At 45.5% G+C, this 23,982-nt stretch overlaps 1 protein-coding gene and 2 long non-coding RNA genes across 8 annotated transcripts in view; 2 read left to right on the forward strand and 1 right to left on the reverse strand.

Moving 5' to 3' along the window:
* garnl3 (GTPase activating Rap/RanGAP domain like 3) overlaps positions 1–23,982 on the forward strand; it is a 143,831-nt gene that overhangs the window by 111,664 nt on the left and 8,185 nt on the right. For 4 of the 6 annotated variants that reach the window (XM_041897687.2, XM_041897688.2, XM_041897689.2 and 1 more), the window contains exons 19-28: positions 221–247; positions 494–598; positions 3,760–3,876; positions 16,028–16,185; positions 16,287–16,445; positions 16,648–16,714; positions 18,290–18,397; positions 19,172–19,290; positions 20,464–20,599; positions 22,492–22,551. In XM_041897687.2, coding sequence (XP_041753621.2) covers positions 221–247; positions 494–598; positions 3,760–3,876; positions 16,028–16,185; positions 16,287–16,445; positions 16,648–16,714; positions 18,290–18,397; positions 19,172–19,290; positions 20,464–20,599; positions 22,492–22,551 — 1,056 coding nt within the window. The remainder of the gene's footprint in view (positions 1–220; positions 248–493; positions 599–3,759; positions 3,877–16,027; positions 16,186–16,286; positions 16,446–16,647; positions 16,715–18,289; positions 18,398–19,171; positions 19,291–20,463; positions 20,600–22,491; positions 22,552–23,982) is intronic. The other 2 variants (XM_041897690.2, XM_041897693.2) reach the window with 1 other exon arrangement.
* Positions 13,528–14,489, forward strand: LOC121582114. The gene is made up of 2 exons (XR_006661784.1): positions 13,528–13,609; positions 13,720–14,489. It is a non-coding gene; the product is annotated as an uncharacterized LOC121582114 (long non-coding RNA).
* On the reverse strand, positions 14,126–14,649 carry LOC121582115. Its single transcript, XR_006003317.2, has 2 exons — positions 14,506–14,649; positions 14,126–14,374 (listed from the first exon to the last, which is right to left on the reverse strand). It is a non-coding gene; the product is annotated as an uncharacterized LOC121582115 (long non-coding RNA).

The following is a 23,982-nucleotide window of genomic DNA, read 5'->3' on the forward strand; positions in this document are numbered from 1 at the left end:
CACACACACACACAGGCACACACACACACACAGGCACACACACACACACACTTTGAGGTTTTAGAATGAAAAGCGCTTCATAAATAAAGTGGATTATGTTTTATTATCACTGTCCAATGCATTATTCAAATATCACTTAACCATGAATATCAATGATTCAATCAGCATTGATGTAAACTGAAAGTTCAATTCTTAACATTATAATTTCCCTATATTTCAGCTGTTGATCCCCTTCTTTCAAACCCAGGTGAGTGTAACACACTCAACTGTGTAACACACTCATCTCTCCCCATTCAGTGTTACAATGCCTTATTATTGAATAAGCCTACATCACCTTTCAGCCAACTATATCAGCCAAGGGTTTCATTATTGCAGCAACAATATCAGTGTTTCCAATAAGTTGGTAAGATCCACTAATAATACTGGGTGGTGCTGAATAACCAATAGAGAAATGCATTGTGTTGTGTTGTGTTCTGTTGTGTTGTGTTTGTAGACGCCCAGGTCCTGCCCCCAGTGCAGGTGTTTGATAAGACAATGGTGGTGAAACAGATACATGTTGTAGAGCCTCAGGACCTCCTCATCACCAGGGCTGACAAAGGTGGGTACTATCCTTAATTAGACCTAGAGCTTTCCTCCATACTGTCTTTCACTTCATTAATACTGCTTCTTTCGCTCCATTCCTCCATTCCCATAAAGTGCATTCGGAAAGTATGCAGACCCCTTGACTTTTTCCACGTTTTGTTACGTTACAGCCTTATTCTAAAATTGCTTAAATAGTTTTTTCCCCTCATCAATCTACACAGAATACCCCATAATGACAAAGCAAAAACAGGTTTTTAGAAATGTTTGCAAATTTATAAGAAATACAAAACTGAAATATCACATTTACATAAGTATTCAGACCTTTTAATCAGTACTTTGTTGAAACACCTTTGGCAGCAATTACAGCCTCAAAGTCTTCTTGGATATGACGCTACAAGCTTGGCACACCTGTATTTGGGGAGTTTCTCCCATTCTTCTCTGCAGATTCTCTCAAGCTCTGTCAGGTTGGATGGGGAGCGTCGCTGCTCAGCTATTTTCAGGTCTCTCCAGAGATGTTTGATCGGGTTCAAGTCCGGTCTCTGGCAGGGCCACTCAAGGACATTCAGAGACTTGTCCTGAAGCCAGTCCTGCGTTGTCTTGGCTGTTTGCTTAGGGTCGTTGTCCTGTTGGATGGTGAACCTTCGCCCCAGTCTAAGGTCCTGAGCGCTCTGGAGCAGGTTTCCATCAAGGACCTCTCTGTACTTTGCGCCGTTCATCTTTCCCTCGATCCTGACTAGTCTCCCAGTCCCTGATGCTGAAAAACTTCCCCACAACATGATGCTGCCACCACCATGCTTCACCGTAGGGATGGTGCCAGGTTTCCGCCAGACGTGACGCTTGGCATTCAGGCCAAGGAGTTCAATTTTGGTTTCATCAGACCAGAGAATCTTGTTTCTCATGGTCTGAGAGTCCTTTAGGTGCCTTTTGGCAAACTCCAAGCGGGATGTCAGGTGCCTTCTACGGAGGAGTTGCTTCCATCTGGCCACTCTACCATAAAGGCCTGATTTGGTGGAGTGCTTCAGAGATGGTTGTCCTTCTGGAAGGTTCTCCCATTTCCACAGAGGAACTCTAGAGCTCTCAGAGTGACCATTGGGTTCTTGGTCACCTCCCTGACCAAGGCCCTTCTCCCCCAATTGCTCAGTTTGGCCAGGCAGCCAGCTCTAGGAAGAGTCTTGGTGTTTCCAAACTTCTTCCATTTAAGAATGATGGAGGCCACTGTGTTCTTGGGGACCTTCAATGCTGCAGACATTTTTTGGTACCCTTCCCCAGATCTGTGCCTCAACACAATCCTGTCTCGGAGCTCTACAGACAATTCCTTCGACCTCATGGGTTGGTTTTTGCTCTGACATGCACTGTCAACTGTGGGACCTTATTTAGACAGGTGTGTGCCTTTCCAATTAATGTCCAATCAATTGAATTTACCACAGGTGAACTCCAATCAAGTTGTAGACACATCTCAAGGATGATCAATGGAAACAGGATGCACCTGAACTCAATTTCGAGTCTCATAGCAAACGGTCTGAATACTTATGTAAATGCAAACATTTCTTAAGACCTGTTTTCGCTTTGTAATTACGGGATATTGTGTGTAGAATGATGAAGAAAATGTTTTATTTAATCAATTTTAGAATAAGGCTGTAACGTAACAAAATGTGGAAAAATCAAGGGGTCTGAATACTTTCCGAATGCACTGTATATTTCTCTCCCTCACCTTCTCTATCTCTTTTTCTATTTCCCTCCTTCCACTCCTACCCACCTTTCTCGACATCCCTCCCTCTCTCTCTCCCTCTCTTTCTCCCTCTCTCTCCCTCTCTCTCTCCCTCTCTCTCTCCCTCTCTTTCTCCCTACCTCAATCCCTCTCTCTCCTTGTGTATTTTAGGGTGTTTACTTGTCTCTCAGTCGCTCTAGCGAACACATTGATCTCCCTCTGTGGTCTGAGGAGGCTGACCTATACACATCCACCCCCTATAGACTGCTGTGTGTGTGTCCGTCCTGCAGGACCAGGTTCTGGGTTGACCTATTGAGATGCACTTCCCACTGGTATTGGAGAGGGAGAGAGAAAAAAGAGAAAGAGAGAGAGAGAGGGACAAATATGAAGGAAGTGAAAGAGAGAAACAGACGGATACACACAGAGACAGACATACAGACATAACAGAAGAAATGTCCATGCCAATGCAGCTTGTTTGAATTTAAATTAAACTTTTGCAAGGATTTCCATTCCAGATGAGTTCTATCATACAGTTGTTTTATAGCACCAATCACACATGCCAGTCTTGTATGCCAGTCTTGTATTTCCATACATTGTAATTCATGCACCATAATAATGACAGACAGAACTCACTAAGTTGTGACAGAGCATCTCTTTAAATTAGCTGCTACCAGTGTTAGGATTACATATATATTTAATTAAGCCTATTTTAATCTCACACAACATGTTGTGGAAATAGTTCAGAAATTGCATTCTGTTAAAGGCCCAGTGCAGTCAAAAACCCCTTGATTTTCCTGTGTTTTATATTATATCAGTGCTATTTCCTGATAGTTACTGGTTGAAAATACGATTTACACAGGACCCTCTGATCAGCAGGTTTGCATGGGCGGGAGATTCGGCATTCCATGGTGTCATCACCATGCAGTAAATTGGTTAATAGACCAATAACAAAGAGAGTTCCAAACCTCTCTGCCAATAACATCTAGTTTTCAGTTTCCCCCTCCCTACTCAGAACACTCCCAGACAGTCTTAGCAAAAGTCTTGCTTGATAAATAGTTTTTTGCTAAAAAGCAATTTTTGCCATTTTTATTGGAAATCTATTACAGTAAGGTACTTAATTGTTACCCAGAAAGTATTTGATATTGATATAAAAACGGCTGTATTGGGCCTTTAATATGCTACATGTGTCAGAACACGGGTGGTTCATGGGTGGATACAGACTACAGTGGAAGAAACATGTAAAACAGAATAACATTTATTTAAATGTTATTAAAGGTTCAATCTGGGATATTTGCATATTATATTATGTTGATTTCATGGACTGTCAGGCCACAGCTGTGTTTATTAATTTGACGCTGGTTACATTTCTCAATCCCTGTCCCTCGTCTTAAATCTCAGGGCTACCTTTGGGCTGAAACACAAATCCCAGATTAGCTTTAATGAGGATGTTTTGTTGTGTTGTTTTCCAGGGAAGGATGCGCGTATCTATGTGTTCAGATTGAGCATGCTCAAGAGAGGCCTGGAGGAGAGGCAGCTGGTCCGCACCAAGTGTGACAGTCGAGAGAACAAACTGGAGAAGACCAAAGGTACACACACACACACAGACACACACACACACACACACACACACACACACACACACACACACAAAGACACACACACACAGACACACACATAGACACACACACACACACACACACACACACAGACACACACACACAGACACACACACAGACACACACACACAGACACACACCTTACCTGGTCCAATCAGTGTGCCCCCGCTGCAAAATACCGCTGACAGATATTTTAACAAATAATGATGATAAAATGTGGGCTTAAAATGTTTAGTAATTAATTTAAAATCAGAAAAATTAAAACACAGGACAAATTTGGCCATCACGCCTCTGCACACACACACACACACATACACATGCATGCATACTCACGAACATGCACGCATGCACACACACATAAATGCATAATATATAAAACATGTATGTTTATATATGTATGCTTAATACACACTCACACACTCAGAGCAGTCCCATTCCCAGGCAGCTCAGTGAGGTGTAGTAGAGGAGAGCATTCGGCCCCGGGCCACAGCCACAGCATTGATCTATCTGTAGGGAAGTCCCTGGGGAGAGGACCTACCTCTGTTACAACACACCCCCTACACTGTCTGTATGGCCTCCCCAATACAACCTCCACTACATTTGTGTGTGTGTATCGGGTGGGGTGGTGTGTGTGTGTGATAGAAAAGGAGAAGGAGGAATAGAACCTGCAGCATTTATAGACTGTATGTAAGGACCAAAGCCAATAGGCCACTCAGGGAGGAGACGTCCACATCATCGGCGCCCGGGGAGCAGTTGCTGTTGGGGGTTAACTACCTTGGATTGTATAGCAGAGGGATTTGTATTTGTATTTATTGTGGATTCCCCTTAGCTGCTGCCTTTTATACATTTTTTAAAACATTACAAAACATTCATAACCGATTTCACAGCACACTAAGTGTGTGCCCTCAGTCCCCTACTCCACTACCACATATCTACAACACAAAATCCATGTGTAGGTTTGTGTATTGAGCGTATGTTATCATGTGTGTGTATGCATGTGTCTGTGCCTATGTTTGTGTTGCTTCACAGTCCCCGCTGTTCCATAAGGTGTATTTGTATCTGTTTTTAAAATCTGATTCTACTGCTTGCATCAGTTACCTGATGTGGAATAGAGTTCCAGGTAGTCATGGCTTTATGTAGTACTGTACGCCTCCCATAGTCTGTTCTGGACATAGGGACTGTGAAGAGACCTCTAGTGGCCTGTCTTGTGGGGTATGCATGGATGTCTGAGCTGTGTGCCAGTCGTTCAAACAGACAGCTCGGTGCTTTCAACATGTCAACACCTCTCACAAACACAAGCAGTGATGAAGTCAATCTCTCCTCCACTTTGAGCCAGGAGAGATTGACATGCATATTATTAATGTTTGCTCTCTGTGTACATCCAAGGGCCGTGCTGCCCTGTTTTGAGCCAATTGCAATTTTCCTATGTCCCTCTTTGTGGCACCTGACCACACGACTGAGCAGTAGTCCAGGTGCGATAAAACTAGGGCCTGTAGGACCTGCCTTGTTGATAGTGCTGTTAAGAAGGCAGCGCTTTATTATGGACAGACTTCTCCCCATCTTAGCTACTGTTGTATCAATATGTTTTGACCATGACAGTTTACAATCCAGGGTTACTCCAAGCAGTTTAGTCACCTCAACTTGCTCAATCTCCACGTTATTTATTACAAGATTTAATTGAGGTTTGGAGTTTAGTGAGTGATTTCTTCCAAATATAATGCTTTTAGTTTTTGAAATATTTAGAACTAACTTATTCCTTGCCACGCACTCTGAAACTAACTGCAACTCTTTGTTAAGTGTTGCAGTCATTTCAGTCGCTGTAGTAGCTGACATGTATTTTTACATTTTAGTCATTTAGCAGACGCTCTTATCCAGAGCGACATACAGTTAGTGAGTGCATACATTTTCATACTGGCCCCCCGTGGGAAACGAACCCACAACCCTGGCGTTGCAAGCGCCATGCTCTACCAACTGAGCTACAGGGGACAGTGTTGAGTCATCCGTATACATAGACACTCTGGCTTTACTCATGCCAGTGGCATGTCATTAGTAAAGATTGAAAAAAGTAATGGGCCTAGACAGCTGCCCTGGGGAAATCCTGATTATACCTGGATTATGTTGGAGAGGCTTCCATTAAAGAACACCCTCTGTGTTCTGTTAGACAGGTAACTCTGTATCCACAATATAGCAGGTGGAGTAAAGCCATAACACTTACGTTTTTCCAGCAGCAGACTACGAAGTCTAACAAAACAGCCCCCATAATCTTTTTATCATACATTTCTCTCAGCCAATCATCAGTCAATTGTGTACGTGCTGTGCTTGAGTGAATGTCATTCTCTATTAGCATGCTGAAAGTTTGTTGTCAATTTGTTTACTGTAAAATAGCATTGTATCTGGTCAAACACAATTTTTTCCAATAGTTTACTAAGGCTTGGTAACAGGCTAATTGGTCGGCTATTTGAGCCAGTAAAGGGGGCTTTACTATTCTTAGGTAGCGGAATGACTTTTGCTTACCTCCAAACCTGGGGGCACACACTTTCTAGTAGGCTTAAATTGAAAATATGGAAAATAGGAGAGGCAATATCGTCCGATATTATCCTCAGTAATTTTCCATCCAAGTTGTCAGAGACCGGTGTCTTGTCATTGTTGATAGACAACAATCATTTTTTTCACCTCTTCCACACTCACTTTACGGAATTCCAAATTACAACGTTCGTCTTTCATGATTTGGTCAGATATACTTGGATGTGTAGTGTCAGCAATTGTTGATGGCATGTCATGCCTAAGTTTGCTAATCTTGCCAATGAAAAAATAATTAAAGTAGTTGGCAATATCAGTTGGTTTTGTGATGAATGAGCCATCTGATTCAATGAATGATGGAGCTGAGTTTGCCTTTTTTCCCAAAATGTAATTTAAGGTGCTCCAAAGCTTTTTACTATCATTCTTTATGTCATTTATCTTTGTTTCATAGAGTAGTTTCTTCTTCTTTTATTCAGTTTAATCACATGATTTCTCAATTTGCAATACGTTTGCCAATCAGTTGTGCAGCCAGACTATGTCAAGGCTGAGGTGTATGTGGTGTGGGAGTCAGGCGCAGGACACCGAAGCTTAGTCCAACAAAGTTTACTTGTGAAACCACAAGGCAAAGATACAATGATCGGCCTCAAAACGAAACAGAGGCGAGCAATTACGCAACTATGCGTAAAACAATAAAACAACAAAACAGAGACAAACACGCAGCACTACGGACAGGCGAAAAACAACACACAACCTAACCAATACAAAACAGGCAACTTATAGAACACGTAATCAAACACAAACGGACACAGGTGTAATAGACAGACAAAAGCAATCAAACATAGAAACATTCAACGGTGGCAGCTAGTACTCCGGGGACGACGAACGCCGAAGCCTGCCCGAACTAGGAGGAGGAGCAGCCTCGGCAGAATCCGTGACAGTACCCCCCCTTGACGCGCGGCTCCAGCCGTGCGCCGACCCCGGCCTCGGGGACGGCCAGGAGGACGCGGACCCGGGCGCGTGGGATGCCCACGGTGGAACTCAGTCAGGAGGGATGGATCTAGGATGTCCCTCCTAGGCACCCAGCACCGTTCCTCCGGACCGTACCCCTCCCACTCCACGAGATACTGGAGACCACTCATCCGGCGCCTAGAGTCCAAGATGGTCCGGACCCTGTACGCCGGGGCCCCCTCGATGTCCTAAGGGGGCGGAGGGGTCTCTCCTATCTCATCTTCTTGGAGTGGGCCAGCTACCACCGGCCTGAGAAGAGACACATGGAACGAGGGGTTAATATTCTTGTAATCAATAGGCAGTTGTAACCTGTAACACACCTCGTTCAATCTTCTCAGGACTTTAAAGGGCCCCACAAACCGCCGACCCTCGGTCAGACACAATATCCTCGGGGACCCCATAGTGCCGGAACACGTGGGTAAATAGGGCCTCAGCGGTCTGTAGGGCAGTAGGGAGACCCGGCATTGGGAGGAGACGACAGGCCTTGGAAAACCGATCCACAATGACCAAAATGGTGGTATTCCCCTGGGAGGGGGGTAGGTCGGTCACAAAATCCACCGAGAGGTGGGACCATGGTCGTTGTGGAACGGGCAGGGGATGTAACTTTCCCCTGGGCAAATGTCTAGGTGCCTTACACTGGGCGCACACCGAGCAGGAGGAGACATAAACCCTCACATCCTTAGCTAACGTTGGCCACCAGTATTTCACGCTAAGGCAGTGCACTGTCCGGCCAATACCTGGATGTCCAGAGGAGGGTGATGTATGAGCCCAATAAATAAGGCGATCACGAACCTCGAGCGGAACGTACGTCCGCCCCCACAGGACACTCGGGGGAGTAGGGTCGGTACGCAGTGCCCGCTCGATCTCCGCATCGACCTCCCACACCACCGGAGCCACCAGACAAGACTCTGGCAGTATGGGAGTAGGCTCAATGGACCTCTCCTCTGTGTCATACCGCCGGGACAGGGCGTCTGCCTTACCGTTCTGGGACCCTGGGATGTATGTGATCTTAAAAACAAACCGGGTCAGGAACATGTTCCACCTAGCCTGACGAGGGTTCAATCTCCTAGCTGCCCGGATGTACTCCAGGTTACGGTGGTCAGTCAGAATGAGGAAAGGGTGTTGAGCCCCCTCAAGCCAATGCCTCCACACCTTTAGGGCCTGGACTACAGCTAACAGCTCCCTGTCCCCTACGTCATAATTACGCTCCGCCGAGCTGAGCTTCTTAGAATAGAACGCACAGGGGCGGAGCTTAGGTGGCGTGCCGGACCGTTGCGACAGGACTGCCCCAATACCGGCCTCGGACGCGTCTACCTCTACTTGGAATGGTAAAGAGGGATCCGGATGCGCCAGCACCGGAGCCGAGGTGAACAGGTTTTTCAGTTTGGCAAATGCCCTGTCCGCCTCAGCTGACCACTGCAAGCGAACCGGACCCCCCTTTAGCAGGGACGTAATGGGAGCTGCAACCTGTCCAAAGCCCCGGATAAACCTCCGGTAGTAATTAGCAAAACCCCAAAACTGCTGCACCTCTTTTACAGTGGTTGGAGTTTGCCAATTACGCACGGCCGACACACGGTCAACCTCTATCTTCACACCAGACGCGGACAACCGATAACCCAAAAAGGAGACGGACTCCTGGAAGAACAAGCATTTCTCTGCCTTGACATTCAAGTCATGCTCCAACAGTCTCCTCAACACTCGGCGCACCAGGGCTACATGCTCGGCTCGTGTAGAAGAGTACACTAGGATGTCGTCGATGTATACTACCACACCCTGCCCATGCATGTCCCGGAAAATCTCGTCAACAAAGGATTGGAAGACTGAAGGAGCATTCATTAACCCGTATGGCATGACGAGATACTCGTAATGACCCGAGGTGGTGCTAAATGCTGTTTTCCATTCATCCCCTCCCTAATGCGCACCAGATTGTACGCGCTCCTGAGATCCAACTTTGTGAAGAACCGCGCTCCGCGTAATGATTCTGTCATAGTCGCAATCAGTGGAAGAGGGTAACTGTACTTAACCGTGATCTGATTGAGACTACGGTAATCAATACACGGGCGCAAACCCCCGTCCTTCTTCTTCACAAAGAAGAAACTCGAGGAAACCGGGGAAGTGGAGGACCGTATGTACCCCTGTGCCAAGGACTCGGCTATGTAAGTCTCCATAGCCGCTGTCTCCTCTTGAGACAGGGGATACACACGGCTCCGCGGAAGTGCCGCTCCTGTTTGGAGATCTATCGCACAATCCCCCTGTCTATGAGGTGGTAGCCGTGTTGCCCTCGTTTTGCTGAACACAAGTGCTAAATCCTCATATTCAGGGGGAATGCGCATTGCGGGCACTTGGTTCGGACTCTCTACCGAGGTCGCCCCTAAGGAAACACCTAGACATCTCCCTACACACTGGGCAGACCACTCCATAAGAGCCCTCTGTTGCCACGCAATGGTAGGATCATGGGCGCTTAACCAGGGAAGCCCCAGCACCACGGGATACGCAGGAGAGTCAATCAGATAAAACTGAATTATCTCCTCATGACCCCCCTGCGTTGTCATCTTAAGTGGTGCTGTGACTTCTCTGATCAACCCCGACCCCAACGGCCGGCTGTCTAGGGCATGAACAGGAAAGGGGGCTTCTACCGGCCGAAGGGGAATTCCTAACCTATAACAAAATGCACGATCAACAAAATTCCCAGCTGCGCCTGAATCTACTAGCGCCTTATGTTGGGAATGAGGTGCCACCTGTGGAAATCTCACAGGTATACACATGTGACCAACAGAGAGCTCTGGGTAAGTGGGGCGCCTACTCACCTGAAATGACTCCCCAGTGCGTGACCTGTTGTCCCCTCTCCCAGGAGACCCTCCCCAGCACCTGGCCGCGGTGTGTCCTCCACGGCCACAGTTGGTGCAGGGATGGCCCCCCTCGGGTTCTCTCTCCTCCTCTCTCTAGCGCCAGCACCTCCGAGCTCCATGGGAATCGGCTCGGAGGTGCTGGAGGGTGGAATGGACGACCCCCACTCGGGGACGTCCGCGGGTAGCCAGCAGGGTGTCGAGACGGATGGAGATGTCCACCAACTGGTCGAAGGATAGGTTGGTGTCCCTGCAGGCCAGCTCACGACGAACGTCCTCTCGTAGGCTACACCGGTAATGGTCGATGAGGGCCCTCTCATTCCACCCCGCATCCGCCGCTAGAGTCCGGAACTCCAGGGCGAACTCCTGTGCGCTCCTCTTCCCCCTGTCGGAGGTGGAACAGACACTCCCCCGCCGCCTTCCCCTCAGGTGGATGATCGAAGACAGCCCTGAAGCGGCGGGAGAACTCCCGCGTAGGTGATGGTAGCGGCGTCTATTCCCCTCCATTCGGCGTTGGCCCACTCCAACGCCTTGCCGGATAGACAGGAGATGAGGGCGGAGACGCTCTCGTATCCCGAGGGCGCTGGGTGTATGGTGGCCAGGTAGAGTTCCACCTGCAGGAGGAACCCCTGACACCCGGCTGCAGAACCATCATATGCCCTCGGGAGCGAGAGCCGAATGCCACTGGGTTCCGGTGCTGAGAGAGGAGGACTGGCCGTTGGTGATGGGATGGTGTGAGAAGGCGTGGGCACCTCTCCCGTAACCAACCGGCGCAGAGTGTTGGACACCTCGTTCATGGCGGCCCCAAGTTGCCGGATCATGGTGTCTTGGTCGCTGATCCGATCCTCCAGCGACTTGGGTGCCGCCACTGCTCCTGCTGACTCCATAGGTGGTGTGTTGTTCTGTCAAGGCTGAGGTGTATGTGGTGTGGGAGTCAGGCGCAGGACACCGAAGCTTAGTCCAACAAAGTTTACTTGTGAAACCACAAGGCAAAGATACAATTATCGGCCTCAAAACAAAACAGGCGAGCAATTACGCAACTATGCGTAAAACAATAAAACAACAAAACAGAGACAAACACGCAGCACTACGGACAGGCGAAAAACAACACACAACCTAACCAATACAAAACAGGCAACTTATAGAACACGTAATCAAACACAAACGGACACAGGTGTAATAGACAGACAAAAGCAATCAAACATAGAAACATTCAACGGTGGCAGCTAGTACTCCGGGGACGACGAACGCCGAAGCCTGCCCGAACTAGGAGGAGGAGCAGCCTCGGCAGAATCCGTGACAGACTAATTTGCCATTCCTTTTGCCTCATCCCTCTCAACCATACAATTCTTCAATTCCTCATCAGTCCACGGGGATTTAACAGTTTTTACAGTCATTTTCTTATTAGTAACTGGAATAAGCAATTTCATAAATGTGTCTGTTTGCTCCTCATTACACACCACAGACCAACATATATTATTTACATCAACAACATAGGAATCACTACAAAACTTATTCTATGACCTCTTATACACAATATTAGGCCCAGCCTTTGGAACTTTGGTTTTCCTAGATATGGCTACTATATTGTGATCACTACATCCAATGGATTTGGATACTGCTTTCAAACAAATCTCTGCAGCATTAGTAAAGATATGATCAATACATGTTGATGATTTATACGCCTGTACTGTTTGTAACTACCCTGGTAGGTAGACTGATAACCTGAACCAGGTTGCAGGCACTGGTTACAGTTTGAAGCTTTCTCTTGAGTGGGCAGCCTGATGAAAGCCAGTCAATATTTAAATCACCCAGAAAGTATACCTCTCTACTGATATCACATACATTATCAAGCATTTCACACATGTTATCCAGATACTAACTGTTAGCACTCAGTGGTCTATAGCAGCTTCCCACCAGAATGGGCTTTAGGTGAGGTAGATGAACCTGTAGCCATATTACTTCAACAGTATTTAACATGAGATCCTCTCTAATCTTCACAGGAATGTGGTTCTGAATATAAACAGCAACACCTCCACCATTGGCATTTCTATATTTTCTGTAAATGTTATAACCTTGTATTGCTAACACTGTATCATCAAATGTATTATCTAAGTGAGTTTCAGAGTCAGAATATGAATGGCATCTGTTACTAGCAAATTATTGATTTCATGAACCTTGTTTCTTAAGCTACATATGTTAACGTGGGCTATTTTGAGCACTTTTCTTCTGGGATGATTACTTGTTTTTATTGCTTTACTTGGAAGCTTAGCAGCAGTAGATGTGCTCATGTTCTTTATGTTAGTGCAGGGTGAGCTGCACACAGTGGACTTCCTCCTCGGGCACACCGGCTCAGTGCTAACAGTATAAATCTGGGCCCGTATCTCTAAAGAATTTTTGTGCAAAAAGTGGCTCCTAGCGGCCAAATTCTAAGAAAATTCTCAGAGGCATGACGTTTTCTTAGAATTTCCCCTAAAAGTGACACGAAAATCCCAGTTAATATAAAAGCTATTCCTCAAGAGTCCTAGCGCTTAAAAGGGCTCCTAAGGCGAGATCTGCTAAGAGCAGGGAAGAGGACTTTTAGTGGCTTAGGAGTTACCCTAAGCAGCTGCACAAAATGGCCAACAGAGGAGGCAGGAGAGATGTCCTGCAAACACTGGATGACAGGGAATTATTGAGACGCTACAGATTGGATCGTGCAGGAATCATGTTTGTGGTGGATCTCCTTAGAGATGCAATTACTTCACCAACTCGATGCCACAACGCTATTACACCGGAGAAGAAAGTAATCACAACCCTGAGGTATTTGGCAACAGGGAAAATGCAACAATGCAGCAGTGATGACTTGGGTCTGTCCCAATCCTCCGTCAGCAGAGTCATCACCCAAACACTGACAGCTTTGTCACAACCTAATATTGTGACACAATTTGTTTCATTCCCGCTGGATGCCCGCACTTTACACACACATAAAAGGGCATTTATGGACATTGCAGGATTCCCTGGCGTTGTGGGTGTAATTGATGGAACACATGTGAGAATAATTGCGCCATCAGAGGACGAGGCTGTCTTTGTTAACAGGAAGAATTTCCACAGCATCAATGTGCAAATAGTGTTCAATGCGGCCTGGAAGATTTTGGACATTGTGGCTAAATGGCCAGGCTCCACACATGATGCGAGAATGCTCTCCGAGAGTGGCATCAGACAGCTTTTTGAGAGACGCTATGTGCCAGCTAATTGCCACTTGTTAGGGACAGTGGCTACCCATGCAAACCATGGCTCCTTACACCTTACCTCCAGCCACGCCAAGGGCCCCAACTAAACTATAACAGGTAAGCCAAACAATACAAAAATCATGGAAATGAAATGCAAGCAATTTGTTAGAGCATCCAAGTAGTGCAATATTTCCATCAAATAATTAAAGGTCTGTATTCTATTGTAGGGCCCACAAGACAACAAGAGCGGTGGTGGAGCGTGGCATAGGCCAGCTTAAGAGGCGCTTTCATGTTCTCCACGGAGAGGTGCGGCTGAGGCCTGAAAAAGTCAGCAAACTCATCATAGCCTGTGCAATATTACACAATATTTGCAAGGTTAGACAGATTGCAGAACCTCTGGAGGATGGCGATGAGGATGAGGATGGAGACAACGATGAGGATGGTGGTGAAGAAGATATTCACATTCCACAGGGGAACCTAGCCCAGAGTGGACTGCCTTACAGGGCAAACTTCACAAATTTACATTTCAGGCAAGCTGTAGCCCCATGTCATTTGAGAACTTGTGATGGTATTAAGAACTACCACAGTTTTACTGCACATCACCTGCAACTGTTAAATGCAAGACACAGAACACAATCTCTAAATTGTTTATTTTTTAGGTGTTCAATTTTAAGGCGGTAGTACTCCTCCTGAAGGGAAATGACTTTTTTTTGTTGTTCAAACACATCAATTGTGAGTTGCAATCTTCTCTCCTGCAGGGATGCTGACGGAGCAGGTGCTGCGGATGGGAATGGTGTTTGATCCGCCGGGCTATCCTGAGTAGCAGCTGCAGATGGTTCAGGCGGCAAACTTGATGGGCCCGGTTCTTGTGATGGCTCCATGCTACAGAAATACATAGGCCTAGTTTAATTATTGTTTTGATTAAATTAATTTAATACAATGAGCATGGATAACACATGAAATGGCTTCTGCAATGAATAAACACTGTTGATATGAATAACCCTGTGTCCTACCTTTGCTGCATTTCAAGGGCCTGCATCATTGACGTGTCAATGCCTGTTGGCAGCCCGGTGACACTGACCTCAGAGTGTCCCAGGACTTGAAAGACAGTGTCGGCCACCTGGGACAGCCGCTTTGCAGGTGGTCCACCCCTAGAAAGAAACAGTCAATGAACACAGTACTTAGGCATGTAAATTAACTTTGCCAGCAGGAGCAAATTGCCAGATTATGTGGTAGGCCATAGTATTTTGCTCACCTGTGAGTGAGGATTCCCGCTTGTGTGCTGCAATCTCATCTTTTGCCTTGGACTGCAGCACATACCACCTTTTCTCACAATCGTCGCCTGTCCGCACCACCAGTGGAAAAGAGGCATTGATTGTTTGGGATATTGTGTCCCAGGCGCGCCTCTTGCCTTGGCTAGTGACAGTTGGGCCAAATTTTCCTCGTAACATACCTTTATGTTCGTTCACCAACTGGGCCAGCAACAAACCTTGCTCCTCAGTCCAGTTCGGCTTGCGATTCCTTTTTTCTCCATTTTCTGTGTTTGTAGGATATTTGTTAACAAGCCTTCATAAATAGACCAGCCAGCAATCACAGACATTGTTAAAAGCTGAGCTGTGTTACCCTCGTTAAGTTCACACTGAGTTGTAACGTTGCAATTTCTACTTCATTAAGGACAGCCCCTTGAGATAGGCCATCTTGTTTTCAATGGGGTCCATATGGAAGTGAAAGTACAAAATATGCCAGCTAGGATATTAATATGAGCAAATGAGACACAAATCATTATTTGAACAGGGTGTAATGAGCTTAAGTTTTCACATATTTTAGATTCTAATGTTAGGCTATAACCCCTACAGCTTACTATTCATTTTCCAGATATTTTCTTGAATGTGAAATATTATTTACAATTATAGTCTGCATAAGATTAGAGTGTATAATTATGTTTATTGATTTGAGGGTACATCCTTTGCTCATTATCACCAAAAGTTCATTTTCATCAAACTTGTAGGATCAACCAATCACGGCTTTTGAAATGATGACTCATACCTAGCAACGGGGTCAACCACACCTCCTCACTAAGATAGGATTTTTCATCCATTCCTGGCTCAGAGTTCACTGAAAATGTTCTGGAATCACTTCTAAGCTAAAACTCCTGGCAAGGAATTTTTAGGTTAAGTTAGGAGCTCTCTGAGAGGATTCTCAGAATCTTTAAGGATACGGGCCCTGGTTCTTAGGCACATGATTACTGCATACAATAGCTGTAGGATCAGCAGAGGCATTCAGGGCAGTTATAGGGACATAAATTAGGTTACTTTAATTGTGTCTACCGATGCCCCTGGTGTGATGTACATTTGCTGAAGCATTTAGACAACTCTGCGTCACAATGGTAGGGATTAGCTGGGTTTGGGATGGATAGCAGCAGCACTCAAAGAGGAATGTACTCAGAGTACTAATTCCATACTGTAGCTAACCACTCAAACATATTCCTCCCCTCTTCACACACACCTTTATCCTCTCTCTCCTTCCCTCTCCCAGGGTGTCACCTGTACTCCATCAACACCCACCATGGGTCAGAGTTGAGGATTGTGGCGGCCATCAGGAATAAGCTCCTCCTCATCACCAGGAAACAGCCCCGCCTTGACACCCTCACTGCTGCAACCGACTCACCCGTGGACCAGTTCCAGTACATACGGGTGAACACACACACACACACACACACACACACACACACACACACACACACACGCACCTGTGTGAGGCCCATCCTCATGACCTGCCCCCCCCCTCCCCCCAGGAGATCTGTCTGTGTGATCCTCCAGTAGTCATGGCCCTGGTGGACGGTCCTACAGGGGAGAATGACAACATGATCTGTGTGGCCTACAAACACCAGTTTGACCTGATCAACGAGAGCACCGGGGACGCATACCGGCTACACCATGTAGACGCCAATCGGGTGAGACCTCCTACCAACATGATTTATGTTGTTATTTACCTTCAGTTTACCTTCCACTTACCTGGTTGGTTGACTGAGAAGAGAGCTCAACAATGAAGGGGAAGAGTTACAGTTTAGAGGAGAACAGTTACAGATGGACCAATGAATGATAATTGAATAGAATGAATTCAATACAGTGTTCTTCTCTGCCGTGTGCACACAGGTCAACTTTGTGGCAGCCATCGACGTGTACGAGGATGGGGAGGCTGGTCTTTTGTTGTGTTACAATTGTGAGTCTCCATTTATCTGGGGTGTTTCTACACTCTTAGAAAATAATGGTACGGTGTTGTTAGTTGGGTTACAACAATTTTTATCAAAATACACATAATGTACCTTCATAGGTACACATAATGATGTCACATGGTACTGTTCGGTACCTTTTAGGGTACATGTGCGGATAAAGAGTATAATGGTACATTTTTGTACCCCATATTTTTTTTAAAGCTACAATTACACAAAAAAAAGGGGTACAATGTGAAGGTAAATTTCTGTTTCTCAGGGTACAAACGTATTTTGTGTACCCTCAATACCCTTAATACCCACCATAAGGTACAATGATGAATTTCTGCCACCTAAAAGGAACTACTGGCTTTGTCACTGGGGTGTTACACTAAAAAGGCACATTTGTATTTCTCAGCATGCTCTACTTCAGGTTGATTTTTTGAGAATTGCTTTTAATATCTGTTTTTGCATGTACTTGATGGATTGATTAATATTATGCTACACAAAGGTAAATAACATACATTTTTCTAAACTAATCCAATCAGCTAGTTAGATGTATTGCACCCATTACTGAAATGGTTGTTCTAGTTTAAATGGCTTAGGCAGTCTCCTCACAATATTCCTAACCCTGACAGTAATTATGAATGCAAGTTGCGGGTGAATAAAAATACCAATTGTTGGATATCGTAACACTTGCTGGATTCCAATATGAATTACAAATCACTTAGCAAGGTACCAAATTTCCCAGGTTGGGAATAAGCAAGAAATCCTTCAACCAGAATGTTTTTGGAAATCTGGGAATTTGGGGAAAGTTAACAGAATTTTGCAAGCCTACTTGCAGGCTGTATTAGGGTAAAACTATGCCTCAAAATAAGGCCTTATGAGATATTAAATGTATTGTCATAAAGAGTTTAATTATAATAATAACATATTCCCAGGAATTCAGTTGGTGAAGGCCACAGGACTGAAAAGGAACTAACAAATACAGTCATGGTTGGTAACTCTACAATTCAAAAGGCAAGGCACACTGGGAAATGATATTGGAGGCATGGCTTAGTGGGGGCGTGGCATTCATTAGTTATTTTTGGCCACCCATGAGTGGAAGTGTTGTACCAGTTTAAGTGGTCTATCAGAAGTACATGTCAACCACTTACAGGGGCTTTGTCACTGTGGTGTTATGATATAAAGACAAAAAGTATGCTTTTGTACCTTTGATAAAGGTACTCCCTGAAGTATGAATTGAGGTACAATTATGCACCTATAACTAAAAGTACAAAGGAGGACCTTACAGGGTACCACCCCAGTGACAAGCGGTTGTACCCCTTTAGGAACAAGTCTAAACCTTTAATTCTGAGGGTGTAGTAACGTTTTAATATATATTATCCATTGTCCTCAACACCCAAATATCTGTTCCTATAAATACGAGGTTAACGACTGTGTTTCTATATTTAGACTTATGTTTCTAAACTCGTCTTTCTGTGCAGATACTTGTTCCTATAATTACTTAACAATTACATGGTATAAAGACATATCTGGGCACTAATATATACATTCTAATACTGTATATCTCATATGTTCCCCAGATATCTGTTCCTATAAGAAAGTGTGTCTGTTCAATGGCTCCACCCCCATGATCCAGTCTAACGCCTCTGACTTACACTTCAGCTGGAACCAGATGCCCAACGCCATCGGTGAGTAGCACTGGTAACCATAGCAACCAGCGGCCCCACCCCTCGCCACCCCTCCCAACACCCCGCTCCCTCCCTTGGTCAGCCCAGCCTCCGGCCCCGGCCTGAGCGCTGTCGCCATGGTAACATGCAGCGGGTGGCCACCCAGGCTAGGTCGTCAAGTGTGTTTGTCTGTGTCTCTGTGTGTGTGTTTGTCTGTGTCTCTGTGTGTGTGTGTTTGTCTGTCTCTGTGTGTGTGTTTGTCTGTGTCTCTGTGTGTGTTTGTCTGTGTCTCTGTGTGTGTGTTTGACTGTGTCTCTGTGTCTGTGTTTGTCTGTATCTGTGTGTGTGTTTGTCTGTGTCTCTGTGTGTGTGTTTGTCTGTGTCTCTGTGTCTGTGTTTGTCTGTGTCTGTGTGTGTGTTTGTCTGTGTCTCTGTGTGTGTGTTTGTCTGTGTCTCTGTGTGTGTTTGTCTGTGTCTGTGTGTGTGTTTGTCTGTGTCTCTGTGTGTGTGTTTGTCTGTGTCTCTTGTGTGTGTGTTTGTTTCTGATGATGAAAGCAGAGAATGGCTGGCTAAAGAGATTAAAATTATTGTGACACAAGCTACAGTTTATCTTATGTGAGTATGGGTATGTTTGTACTGTCATGCTGCTTTGACAAACCAATTTTCCCCTTAGGATTCATTTATTAGGACATTACCTAACATCTATCATCTATCCAAATGATCTATCCAAATCTATCAGCTCCGCCAGGTGTTGTTCTTCAGAATGTTGTTGTTATTATTGTTGTTGTTTTACAGTATGTGCGTTCCCCTACATCTTGGCCTTTACTACTGACTCCATTGAGATCCGGCTGGTTGTCAACGGTAACCTGGTCTACACAGCTGTCGTACCAGAGCTCCAGCTGACTGCCTCCAGGGTGAGTTTGACTGACAGGTGGAAGTGTCCAATCATGATGGTAATGAATCTGAGTTATAAAGCGCTCTTCCTACACAACACAAAAGAGAAAGAGGGAGCGAAAGTGTGTGTGTGCGTGCGCTTTTGAGCATGTGTGTGTGTGTATTTTTAGAAGCAACATTCTCAGCAATCTTATTTCAATCAATCTTTATTATCCCGGAGGGAAATTTGTTTTGCAAACAGGGACCACACAGAAACACTATCAAACACACAACTCATACACAACAGAAGGATACATGCAGACTGTACCATTTAACATACGAAACACTACGTCATCATGTTGTTGTAGCAGGTGTTGGATTCTAGCTTGAAATATACTTATTCATGTTACCAAAATATAACTTATTGATTACTTTATATGTATAAGGAATGTATATGTTGGGGTCAATGAAGGGTGATAGGAACTTGGAGTATGGAAAGTTACTGAGTGAGACAAAGGGAAGTGCAGAAAGTTCATATTCTGTTCACATGTTTCTAAGGAGGTAGGCGAAGGGTAATAGCTCATCTCTGATAAGGCAGGCTGCGGAACTAGGGAGGATCGAGGAATTCGGCTCGAGGTCAAGTCAACAGATGAAGTGAGAAGAAACCTCTGGGAGGGGGGCCAGAGGGGCCCACCCCAACGACCCTCCTACTATAGTCCTATGTCACACACATACATTTCCATGCCCACGAAGGTTCTAGCATCAGGCAGGGCCATGACTACACCAGTAAGAGGAAACAATTAAGTTCCTGTCTAGCAACAGAGATGTATTGGCTGTCTAGATGTGTAAGGAGTTGACCACGCCTAGTAGGAGGTTATAAATATATGTGCTTGTGTAATCATGCTTTGTCTTTGCATCTATATGACCCAGTGGGTGAATACATTTGGTTTGAGCTTTTCCTAGTTGTCCGTTTGAGTTTTTACTCTTGTTTGTTCAGAACCTAAGACAGGTAATGGCGTTATTTCACTAAGCAACACCTCTCTCTCTCTTTCTCTCTCTTTATTGCCCTCTTCATCTTTTCCCGCGTTCTCTTTCACTCTCTCTCTCTCCAACTACCTCTATTAATCTTTCTTCTTCTCCACTTTTGTTCCTCCTCTCCATTTATTTCAATCCCTTCATCTCTCCCTGTCCCTCTCCCCCATCCCCTCCTTCAGTCAGACATCTACTTTGTGTCGTCCGCTCCGGTCAACTCTGCCTCCAACTGCAGCTCCCGGGACACCAGTTCCCAGAGTTCCCCACAGACGCCCACCGGCTACGAGATGCCCGTGTTCCCATCGCCGCTCGGAGACGGTAAGCCTCGCCTAGCAACCAATCACATTCTAGGATGACAACACAATTGGAAATGCACACTTCATCTGTGTCATTTTGGGTAACCTCACTTCTATTCCTGCGGGGACTGCAGTAGTTAGTGTGTGTGACAGACACTTCATATGCATGCACACACTCACACTAACACTACAGAGTGCTGGTGTGTTACTCTGGACAGAGAGTTGGGCGTGGGACCTGAACTGGGCTTTAGAGGGTGAAGGGTGTAGTATATTGCATGGGACCTGAACTGGGCTTTAGAGGGTGAAGGGTGTAGTATATAGCATGGGACCTGAACTGGGCTTTAGAGGGGTAAGGGTGTAGTATATAGCATGGGACCTGAACTGGGCTTTAGAGGGGTAAGGGTGTAGTATATAGCATGGGACCTGAACTGGGCTTTAGAGGGGTAAGGGTGTAGTATATAGCATGGGACCTGAACTGGGCTTTAGAGGGGTAAGGGTGTAGTATATAGCATGGGACCTGAACTGGGCTTTAGAGGGGTAAGGGTGTAGTATATAGCATGGGACCTGAACTGGGCTTTAGAGGGGTAAGGGTGTAGTATATAGCATGGGACCTGAACTGGGCTTTAGAGGGGTAAGGGTGTAGTATATAGCATGGGACCTGAACTGGGCTTTAGAGGGGTAAGGGTGTAGTATATAGCATGGGACCTGAACTGGGCTTTAGAGGGGTAAGGGTGTAGTATATAGCATGGGACCTGAACTGGGCTTTAGAGGGGTAAGGGTGTAGTATATAGCATGGGACCTGAACTGGGCTTTAGAGGGGTAAGGGTGTAGTATATAGCATGGGACCTGAACTGGGCTTTAGAGGGGTAAGGGTGTAGGGGCGGCAGGTAGCTTAGTGGTTAAGAGCGTTGTGCCAGTAACCGAAAGGTCGCTGGTTCTAATCCCCGAGCCGACTAGGTGAAAAATCTGTCGTTGTGCCCTTGAGCAAGGCACTTAACCCTAATTGCTCCTGTAAGTCGCTCTGGATAAGAGCGTCTGCTAAATGACTAAAATGTAAATGTAAGGGTGTAGTATATAGCATGGGACCTGAACTGGGCTTTAGAGGGGTAAGGGTGTAGTATATAGCATGGGACCTGAACTGGGCTTTAGAGGGGTAAGGGTGTAGTATATAGCATGGGACCTGAACTGGGCTTTAGAGGGTGAAGGGTGTAGTATATAGCATGGGACCTGAACTGGGCTTTAGAGGGTGAAGGGTGTAGTATATAGCATGGGACCTGAACTGGGCTTTAGAGGGGTAAGGGTGTAGTATATAGCATGGGACCTGAACTGGGCTTTAGAGGGGTAAGGGTGTAGTATATAGCATGGGACCTGAACTGGGCTTTAGAGGGTGAAGGGTGTAGTATATAGCATGGGACCTGAACTGGGCTTTAGAGGGGTAAGGGTGTAGTATATAGCATGGGACCTGAACTGGGCTTTAGAGGGGTAAGGGTGTAGTACAGTATAGAGGGCACTTTGAGGGGTTAAAGGGGAACTCCACTCAAAAACTATCTTATTTTTTTTCATAGTCCATTGTTGATACAGTCCCAAAATGTTTTGCATGTCAGCAGTCAAGTTTTCAAGATCTTGGACTTTCAAGACGCAAAGTGTCACTTGCCACATCATCATGATACCACAAGATAGTTTTTGAGTGGAGTTCCCCTTTAAGATTCAGCCATCTTCTATTGGGTCCTTCCTCTTTTTTTCTATTGGTCAACTCTAGTCTTGGAACACTACTACAACCAATCACATCCCTGTAACGTTGATCTTTCCTGCTTTGGGGGTGGTGGTGTTAATACTACTGAATGTGTGTGTTCTGTCATACCAGAGTGTGTGTGTGTGTGTATTACATAACCTTGTTCTTGGTCCCTGGTTCAGATTCTATACGGATCCCCTATGGTACCAAGCTATCCCTGTACATGTCTAAGGATGCCGAAGGTACTTCAAGGAGTCTCCCACTACTCCTCCGGTTTGTCCCAAATGGCATCCTTTTCCCTATATAGCCCTGGTCAGAAGTAGTGCACTATATAGGGAATCAGGTGCCATTTGGGCCACAGCCCTCCCTCTTCAGTGTTAACATCTACCTGCACATTCTGCCCTACTAACATGCACGGGAAAAAATTTACCTTTATTTTTTTTATTTTTTGAAGCGGCATGTTTGACTGAACGTCAGTTGAATGTTAAGTGAACATTATGTGTCTTCGCCATCCCCCTTCTCTCTGTCAGAGTGACTGGAAAATGGAGAGAGTGAAAAACTAACAAGGAAAAAAGAAATGGAGGATAGAGAGGGGGAGGGAGGTAGAGAGAGAGGTAGAGAGATGCGGATTCAGAAAGGTATGCGTGTGAGAAAGATGGGAGAATGTTTGAGAGAGAGAGAGAAGAGGGGGAATGAAAGAGAGAAAGAGAGAGAGAGACAGAGGGGAGGAGAAGACACGTCTGCCGCAGCATGATTTACAGATTGCACTGTCACCATGGAAACTTTTGTCAAAGCCTCCTCTCCCATTCAGAGTGGTGGTCTAAATAGAGGTGCCACAATCTGGGGGGAAGAAGGGAGTGAAGGAGGGAGGGGGGGGCTGACAAAATTCCCATCCTCTAACCAACTGCCTATGCCTGCCGTTTCTGCTCTATGGGTAGAGGTGCTTTTCCATTGGTAGACAATTGTCTCAGTTTGAGATCAAATTTGTTGACATCAGTAACATGTGAATACAAGATGAAGAGACTGAACCATGTTTAATCATGAAATCATATCCTATTCTGATTGGAGGATTGGACAGTTACAAAACATAACAAATCAAATATTCAGTACTCTTATGCAGCCTTTACTTTGTTAGATTCTAGGTAATTTACCCTGGAGCAGAAACGCATGTGGAATATATAGATTCAAGCAATTATAGATCCCAGATGGTTGCATGCTTCCTTTTGTTGATATTTCATATCTATTTGGTTTATTATTAACATTTCTGTCTGTCTGGTATTGTTACGGGAGAGAGGGGTCGGTAACAGTGAGTCAGTTAACCTGTCATAACAAAAGGAATGACCCCCTCTCTCCTATAATGCTGTTTTCTTCACCTTTGACCCCGTGACATTTCAGAACGGCGGTCTGTTTGGCGCAGTGCAGCCTTCCATCGCATCAGACAGTCACATAGCTGTGTGTGTGTTAGTATTGCCATCCTGTCTTGATCAAGTGGAACGCTGCATTAGAATATGAGCATTCACTGCCACCTAGTGGTTAGTCTTAACCATTGCAAGCCAATACACCATGCATCATGTTCATTAGGGAAAAACGTAACAATTTTTTTGCAACGGAAATCAAAAACAAGCATTCTTATTGGACAAGTTTGGGCTGACCCTCCCTGTTTAAGTCATTTT

Source organism: Coregonus clupeaformis, chromosome 15 (genome assembly GCF_020615455.1).
Source record: "Coregonus clupeaformis isolate EN_2021a chromosome 15, ASM2061545v1, whole genome shotgun sequence".
Lineage (NCBI taxonomy): Eukaryota > Metazoa > Chordata > Actinopteri > Salmoniformes > Salmonidae > Coregonus > Coregonus clupeaformis.